Source organism: Coffea arabica, chromosome 2e, assembly GCF_036785885.1.
Source record: "Coffea arabica cultivar ET-39 chromosome 2e, Coffea Arabica ET-39 HiFi, whole genome shotgun sequence".
Lineage (NCBI taxonomy): Eukaryota > Viridiplantae > Streptophyta > Magnoliopsida > Gentianales > Rubiaceae > Coffea > Coffea arabica.
The window spans coordinates 27,355,140-27,364,685 of NC_092313.1; the positions used below are offsets into that span (position 1 = coordinate 27,355,140).

At 36.1% G+C, this 9,546-nt stretch overlaps 1 protein-coding gene across 1 annotated transcript; it reads left to right on the forward strand.

Annotated features, from left to right (window-relative positions):
- The first annotated feature begins 2,651 nt into the window (after positions 1-2,651).
- Positions 2,652-7,975, forward strand: LOC140036190 (uncharacterized). Its single transcript, XM_072077493.1, has 4 exons — positions 2,652-3,050; positions 3,130-3,328; positions 7,251-7,576; positions 7,688-7,975. The coding sequence occupies exons 1-4, from the start codon at positions 2,652-2,654 to the stop codon at positions 7,973-7,975; spliced, it is 1,212 nt and encodes a 403-aa protein (XP_071933594.1).
- The last annotated feature ends 1,571 nt before the right edge of the window (positions 7,976-9,546 follow it).

The following is a 9,546-nucleotide window of genomic DNA, read 5'->3' on the forward strand; positions in this document are numbered from 1 at the left end:
GGCATTTGATTTTGATCAACAAATTTTCTTGTCAAAGTAGTTGTTGCACTTTATTTTTGAGGGATTTTGTTATGCCAGTTGGTTATTCGTAGCATACTTGTTAGCTTAATACTGTGTGCTTGGAATCATGGACAACACAAGTTGATTCTGTCCAGTTCAAATCAGTTCGTGTGATCCTTACTGTATTTGGTGCAAACTAGTACAGTTTTGGTATAATCGTCAATTTAATTGTATGTTTGGACAAACTTAAATTTACATCCAAATTATACGAATTTACACCAAAAGTTATAAAATTACACAAATTGAATGAATTGAATAGAACTCAATTTGTGAGGCGCATGACCCATGTACTTGCTTATTTGATTATCAATGAAAGTTCTCTCTCTTTGAGGGGGAAAAAAGAACGTTCTTGGATTTGGTGGCTATTTTGCATGCATAACCGGACCTGGCCACGACATTAAATTTACATGTCTGCATGCTCAGTCTCAAACAAGAAATAGAATCGATTCCAGATTTCAGATTTCAGAGGATTTCTCATTAGTAACTATCATCAAGAACAAATCGTTTCCCAATACCATGGGCTTGCCGATCAATGTTATCCTGAAATTTTAGGCAAAAAACTTCCATTGCTAGCATAAACAAGTATGAAGAGCGATTTCCCTACCCAAGTCCTTTCTTTCATTCAAAGCAGCCGACAAACAACACTATGATATTTCAGGAAGCTAAAAAAAAAAAACTTTGCAGTAGTAACACAATTTTTAGTTTTAATCCACCTGGGGAATCTTAATTTGATGGGATTATATAACATTTATAATAGCAACCATGAAGTCTCCCCGCATACCCAATCATATGCCTTCGCAAAATCACAATATCCACATTTAATGAATTGCTCTAAGAGGACCTTCATTCCAGTGGAAACCTCTCACAATGTCATGAACAACCATTGTTTACCGAAAGTACTTTTCTTAAAGTTTATCAAACTAATTGAATTGACTTTAACCTTTCTGGCAAGATTTACGATACCAATTGTATATGAAATTACAGCATGCTATTTGTCTAAAACCCTTCGTGTCATTAGCATTATCCACCTTGAAATTTAAAATTATTTTTAACGTCATGAATACAATCTTGTCTTGTGAAAAGCAGAATTATTATTTACTTGATATTCCTCTAATCCAATTTGAGGTTAAGACCCTCACGTTCTAAATTTGATAATAATGATGTGTTGGACAGAAAAATCGAAGTACGATTTAAAAAAAATATCTATTGTTGCAGAAGACAAGTAATTATTACTGAATATAAAATTTATTCCACTAGTATCATTAAAGTACATTACATATGTGGACTATCATTCAGTTGAGAAAACCAAATGATTTTGAAATTACAAGTATAGTAGCGGACATCTTTCTGAAAAGCTGAAAATCCGGCCACTATTCACCACTAAGCTTCTTGGGCCTTTATTTATGATATGCTTTATATGATCCGTAATATGTATTAAGAAAGTAATCGCTAAATTGAAATGATGATTCAATTGTGGAAGAGATACGTATAGTTTGAGGGCTAAGAGATGAGTGAATAATTGCTGAGTGATGATAAAGGTAGGTTATGCTAGAAATAACGGACTAACTCATGTTAAAGAAGATGAAATTTATTTGTTAACGCTGTTCGGGCCCCCTCATTTCAGTGGACGACGTGGTGGTGATCTTCTAGGTGGCGGAGGTGGAGGTGGTGATCTTTTAGGTGGTGGAGGTGGAGGTGGGCTCTTTTTCGGTGGAAGAGGAGGTGGAGGTGATTTCTTGTGTGGTGGAGGTAGGGGTGGATCCTTTTTTGGTGGTGGAGGTGGAGTTGGTCTCCTTTTCGGTGGTGGAGGAGGTGGGTGTGACTTTTTATGCAGTGCAGCAGGTGGGGGTGATTTCTTAGGTGGAGGCGGTGGTGGGGTGGTGGAGGAGAGGGTGGCGGTGGTGATGGCGGTGGGGGTGGGGGTGATTTTCGGATATGAAACGGTGGAAGAGTTGGACGTCTGATGGGGGACAGCAGCTTGGGTGGTAAACGCAGCAGTGGGAGGGGGAAATTAGCATTTGTGTTCACAACGAATATGGCAAAGATTGCTAGGAGTTGCCATAGCAAACCTATGTGGCTCGCCATGACCGCTGAAAAGATGTTTTAGCTCTTAACTGTTAGAAATATTTACTGTTATTAATTAATCATATTTATTTATTTTATTTTACCTAAATAATAGAGTTAGTGGAGTAACTAGTGGAATTAGTGGAATAGCTAGTTGAGTTAGCGGGATAGTTAGTTGAGTTATTTTAATCTCTACAAATAGAGTAATTTCATATTATGAGTCATGTCAGTTTTTACAAAGAAATAAATTATTGTCCTTTGCTTCTCTTATTATTCTCAATAATTCTATTAGTGGCATCAGAGCCAGGTTAGTGAGTGAAAACAAAAGTGAGTTGTGAGAATTGTGTTGGTAAATTACGATGGCCACCGACAATTTTGTGCAGCCAGCAATTCCTCGCTTTGATGGTCACTATGATCATTGGAGCATGCTAATGGAGAATTTCTTGAGATCCAATGAGCATTAGCAGGTTGTCAAATTTGGAGTAGTAGAGCCAACAACCGGAGTAACGTAGTCAGAGGTGCAGAAAATGGAGTTGGAAGCCTTGAAGCTGAAAGATCTTAAAACCAAAAATTATCTTTTTCAAGCAATTGATCGAGTCATTTTGGAGACAATTCTTAGCAAAGATACCTCCAAACAGATTTGGGACTCCATGAAGAAGAAGTATCAAGGAAATACAAAGGCGAAGCGGGTGCAGCTTCAAACTCTTCGGATCAAATTTGAGACTTTACGCATGAAGTCAAGTGAGTCGGTCACAGATTATTTTGCAAGAACGATGGCAATCACTAACAAGATGAGAATCCATGGAGAGAATTTGGAGGACGTCACCATTATCGAGAAGATTCTTCGATCGATGACAACAAAATTTAATTTTGTTGTATACTGTATAGAGGAATCGAAAGATATTGATGCAATTTCAATTGATGAGGTGCAGAGGTCTTTGTTGGTTCATGAGAAAAAAATTAACCAATAAGAGAAAGAGGAGCAAGCATTGAAGGTTTTAACAGAAAGTCACTCAACATGGAGAGGAGGCAGAGGCCGAGGCAGAGGTAGAGGAAGCAATGATCGCGGCAGTCAATAACAACATTACCAGCACTAAGAAAATCAATTTCAAGGAAGAAGAAGAGGACGAGGAGGCCACCCACCAACAACTCAAAGGCCAAAGTCAGCAGACAAATCTAATGTTGAATGCTACAAATGTCATAGGTATGGCCATTAACAGTCCGAATCTCGAACTAATTTGAATAGACAACATGGAGAAAGGACTAATTTTGCAGAAAAAGAAAAAGAAGTGTCTCTTTTGATGGTGTGCCACATGAGTGAAGAAACTCAACAAAATATGTGGTATTTAGACACCGGTTGCAGCAATCATATGTGTAGAGACAAGACATTCTCTGAGTTGGACGAGTCATTCAGTAATACTGTCAAATTTGGTGATAACTCTACAATTTCCGTTATGGGAAAAGGAAGGGTAACTATCCAAACTAAAGGAAATTCTTCTACTCACACTATCACTGATGTTCTTTTTGTTCCAGACTTAAAGACAAATTTGCTTAGTGTGGGTCAGTTGCTAGAAAAGGGGTACGAGATTTCTATCAAATATGGTGTCGCGCCCCATTTTTCGCGATGGAAAATAAAGAGGTATTTGTAAAAGATGGGATTTTATTAAAAATAGGTAAAAAAGGACCTAGAATGGGACTTAAAAAGAATGCGACAATTTAGGTCCAAAATTTAGTCTAAAAGGGTTTTTAAGAAAAAATAGGAGTCGCCACTTGGTATGGAGTTTTGGTGTACCAAGTCACCTAAAAAAATATTTTTGACAAAAATAAAATAAAACATAACCCTTTTGGACAACTCTAGGTCTTTGAAAAAACAGAAAAAATGGGTTCGGGAGTCACGGTTGAAGAAAGGGAAGGCAAAGGTTCGATTAACTCAAACCTAAAGCACCCTTTCAACCTAGTCGAAACTAGTTGTGAGGTTTAGTCAAAATTTTCCTAATCTAACCCTTAATTTTATCACATTTGAATGTTTCCTACATGGATGCAAATCTAAATTTATAGAAATATCGAAAGGGACAAAATGTTCATTCAAGGGTTTAATTGAACCAATCGCATTAATTGCGAAGGCCAAAATAATTCCTTGAAGGTGTCACGAGTATGCAAATGATGAAATTAAAAGAAAAGAAAAGAAATTAAATTATATACATAGACATAAGTGATCGAAGAAAAAAGGAATGCAACATAAAGGATACGGGAGACAAAAACTCGTGACATAATTTTCTTATACAGGAATTAATGGGATATTTAAACTAAAGAGTTTTAATCACCCATTTCCCATGGTTGAAGAATAATTCCCCTAATATGAACAAGCAAATGAACCTACTTATTTTTATAAATTCCTAAATGAAATGCAATTGTAAATGATATGATTAACACATATAGAGGGTAGGGGGTATAGGATAATATAATAAGGAATATCATACAAATGAGAAAAGATCCTAAAAATAAAAAATATGCATGAAAATTTAATGAATATCACACAAAAATGAATCTAACGCACGAATGATCTAAGAGTCTAGCATTGGACTAATCCATTTCTAAAAATCCTTACTAGCGTTGGACTAACAAGTAAGCGGAGGGGGAAAAGCTACAACTAGCATTGGACTAGTGTGGTGACGTCATGCATTTTTAATACATAGTAAGATAAGTAGGCATAAATTAAAACAAATAAACACATAAGAGCACGTAGCACGTAACACATAAGCATAATATTTAGATGCAAAAATCCTAAGGAAAGCGGGTAAGGCACGTAACACATAAGCCACATAAACACACAACCTACCTATTATATCGGGGAGTGCCTAACTACAATCTAAAAGGGGAAATAAAATAAAACAAATCTAATTATCCTATCTATTACATTTTTGAGGTATTTAAATGCCTCTCAAATAATTATAAAATTAACTAAACAAACATAAGAAAATTTAAATGAACATTCAAATCAAATAAACAAAGCATATAAAAATATATAAACACATAGGAACACGTAGGAGCACATAGGAGCACGTAATTGACATTGAAATAATAATAGGGGTACCTCCCTTTTGAAGTGGTGACTAAATAGGGTCAAATTGCCCTATTTATACTCAAAATGAACAAAAGAATCATGGCACCAATTTAATTAAAAATAATAATAATGATAAAAAATACTAAATTAACCTTAACATGTCAAATGTAAAGAAATTTAAGAACATCTAAAATTACAAGTTAAATATACTCAAAAGTAACATAATTAGCTATTAAAGCAAAGAAAAAATTATAATAAAGAGAGTCAAAATTCACCAGGGACTAAATTGCAAAAATTGAAAGACTTTTGGGGTTAAAAAATATTTTTCTAAAGTTTAGGGGCCAAAATTAAATGAAAGATAAAGTTCAGGGACCAAAGTGTAATTAACTTAACGACCTATGTGAAAGGGATTTAAAATATTCTGGGCCTCAGCAAAACTACTCCAAAGATGAGGAGTTAAAGTGCAAATTCAGTAGCAGATCTTCTTAAGAAAACAGGCCACTGGGCCATTCTCTATTTTTTTTCGGGCCAAAGGCCACCCGGCCCAAACGAAAGTTCAAGTCAAAATACCCAGGTTAGCCCGTCTTGTTGTTACTCAAGCCCGACTAAAAAAAATACATGGGCTCCAACCTCCTAGCCCAACCGAAACCCAAAAGAAATAAACAAAGATCCATTCCCAAAAACCCAACCAAAACAACCACTAGCCTAACAGAATAAAAAAAAACATTAGCCCAACCATTTCTTTTTCTTCTCTTTCTTTTCTTTTCTTTCTTCTTCTTCCTCCACTTCCCATCCGTTTCTTTTTCTTCTTCTTTGGCCAACTGAAGAAGCCTCAGCTGGTGGCCATGGCAGCTGCTGGCGCCGCCGGCCACCGGCGACTTTTCCGGTCGCCAAAATTTCTCAATATACACCTCCCCACTCCATTTTTCGCGTAGATTCCATTTTCGAAGTTAGTTTTTACAAAAGATGACCCAAAAGTGGTCAAATGGCCAAAGAACAGCCGCGGTTTTTATTTTTTCAAATCACCCTATCTTTCACCAAAATTATAAAAATTATACCATAACACTCCTTACAACTTATACAATATTACTATGACTTTAATTTGACAAGAAAACAACATAAAGAGACTAGAATAAAGCAAAATAGCCCCTAAAATTCCTTTTTTTTTATTTTGGCATTTTCACAAACACTTGACATGCATTCATGGGCCCATTTCTTTTTTCTTAGTTCTGTGCATGACTTGTCCCAAAAACTCAGCAACCCAACAACCAAGGAAACTAGCAAAAGCAAAAGAAAATTAGACGCTGAAACATGGATGTAATATGATAAAAAAAATCGAAAAATACCTCAATGTAGGTAGTAGTCCCTTGGCCAAGACATTTGATACAATTTCCAAGCCTTGAGCGTATCTTCCTGGCTCCCCTTTTTTTTGTTCTTTTTCCAATTGAGAGCTAAGAGAGAGCCGAGAGTTTGGTCTGGAGTTGAGGAGCAAATCTGCTAGTTTTTCTTGGGAAGAAAAAGAGAGGACCGAGAGATGGAATTGCAAGTGAAGTTTTTTTTTTCTTGTTGTGGCTTGTCTGTTGGGAACCAACGAAAGGGCCGAGAGTCACTTGGGAGAAGGAAGAGTGTTTTGCTTCTCTTTTTTTTTGTGTGTTTTTGTCTGACCTGTGAGGGAGAGAGCCGAGAGATTGAGAGTTCAGCCCAAAAAGGTGGAGTGTTTTCTTCTTCTTCTCCCCTTGAGGGAGAGAGCCGAAAAAGTGTATTTTTAGCCCAAAAGTGGAGTTTGTGTGTAGGATTTTCCAAAATGATGATTTCTCAACCAATGAAAGAAAAAGTCTATGGCAATTGAGTGTGAAATGGGTTAATAGTTGTTTTGGTAGGGAAAATGATTATGATGATTTTTTATTTTCTCTTTTTTTTGTGTTGTTTTGTTTTTTGTTTTTTTAAACAAACTTGTAGAAATAAGAAAAATGCACATTAAAATGTAAAAAATTAAATAAATTACTAAATAGAAAAAATTCAAGAAAACATTAAAATTTTGACAAAATTTTGATGTCTACAGATGGTGTATGTCGGGTTCGAGATGCAAAGTTGGGCTTAATTGCTCAAGTTAAGATGACGGCAAATCGTATGTTTCCACTCTATTTGCAGAACTTGACTCATTCATGTTTCTCAACAAAATCGAAAGATATGGCATGGTTATGGCATTTTCGTTATGGACACTTGAATTTTGGTGGATTGAAGACTTTGCAGCAAAAAAATATGGTGGCTGGTCTACCTCAAATCACAACTCCTTCAGAAGTTTGTGAAGAGTGTGTTGTTGGCAAACAACATCGGGATAGCTTTCCAAAAGGAAAATCGTGGAGAGCAAAGGACATATTGGAGCTGGTTCACTCTGATTTTTGCGGACCCATAAATCCGCCATCTAATGGTGGAAAACGTTATTTTATGATGTTTATTGATGATTATAGTCGAAAAACTTAGGTCTATTTTTTGCAGGAAAAATCTAAAGCATTTTCAACTCTCAAAAAATTTATGACTCTTGTCGAAAAAGAAGCAGACAAGTCCATTAAATTTTTTCGCAGTGATTGTGGTGGAGAATATAACTCACAAGAATTTATAAATTTTTGTGAAGAGCATGGAATTCAAAAGCAGCTTACAGCAGCTTATACGCCACAGCAGAATGGTGTTTCAGAAAGGAAGAATCGTACAATATTGAACATGGTAAGGAGCATCTTGACAAGAAGTGGTATTCCAAAAAGTATATGGCCTGAAGCTGTCAACTAGAGTATTCATATATTGAACAGAAGTCCCACACTTACTGTTAAAAATATGATGCCTGAGAAAGCATGGAACGGACGAAAACCAACAGTGGATCACTTCAGAATTTTTCGATGCATTGCATATGCTCATATTCCAGACCAAAAGAAGATAAAACTAGATAATAAGGGAGATAAATGCATTTTTCTTGGTGTTAGTGATCAGTCAAAAGCCTATAAGCTTTATAATCCTATCACTAAGAAAATTGTCATCAGTTGGGATGTAATTTTTGATGAAGAAAACTTTTGGCTATGGAGTAGCAATATTGTTAAACAACAAATACCTACTGATTTTGATGGAATTGATGAAAAGAACAGGCAGCAGTTGACAGAACAAGTTCCGTCAAATGGTCCAGATGATGTACCAAGTTTTCAAACAGTAGCAAAAGATGAAGGACGGCCTCAATGTATTAGAAAAAGACCTGCATGGATGATTGATTATGAGGTAACTGGAATTGACCAATCTAAAAACCCACTTACACATTTTGTTCTATTTTCCGATTGTGATCCTACAGTTTTTGAAGAGGCCATCAAAGATTTAAGTGGCAGAAAGCAATGGATGAAGAAATTGCAGCTATTGAACGAAATAACACATGGGAGTTAATCGATCTTCCAGAAGGACAAAAATCTATAGGTGTCAAGTGGGTGTACAAGACGAAATTAAAGGAGAATAGAGAAGTTGACAAGTACAAGGCACGTTTGGTAGCTAAAGGCTATAAGCAAGAGTTTGGGGTGGATTATGGAGAAGTTTTTGCTCCAGTTGCAAAGCATGACACGATCAGGATAGTGATTGCGTTGGCAGCAAAAAATTCATGGCCTAGCTTCCAGTTGCATGTGAAATCAGTATTTTTACATGGTGATTTACAAGAACAAGTATTTATTGATCAACCTCCTGGTTATGTGAAAGTTGGAAGTGAACATAAGGTGTACAAACTCAAGAAGGCATTATACGGGTTAAAACAAGCCCCACGTGCTTGGTATAGTCATGTAGATGCTTATTTTCTAAGGAGGGGTTTAAAAAATGTCCATATGAGTGTACACTTTTTATAAAGATTGGAAATAGAGGTAAATTGCTCATTGTTTGCTTATATGTTGATGATCTTATTTTTACTGGAAGTGATAGTGCCATGTTTGGAAAAATGCATTATTTTTTGGGCATTGAAGTGGTGCAATCTGCTGCCGGAATTTTTGGCTCTCAAAGAAAATATGTGCAAGAAATTCTGAACAGATTTCTAATGAAGAATTGTAATTTTGTTAGTACGCTAGTTGAAATGGGTTTAAAACTCATCAGAGAACCTAAGGGAAAGAAGGTTGATAGCACCCTTTACAAGCAAATTGTGGGAAGCCTGATGTATTTGACAACCACTAGGCCTGATATTATGCATGCTGTTAGTCTTATTAGTAGATACATGGAAAATCCAAGGGAGATACATCTTCTAGCTGCTAAGAGAATTCTTCGATACTTGCAAGGAACCATTGAGTATGGGTCGTTCTACAAGAATGGTGAAAAATTAGATTTGTTTGGTTTTACTGATAGTG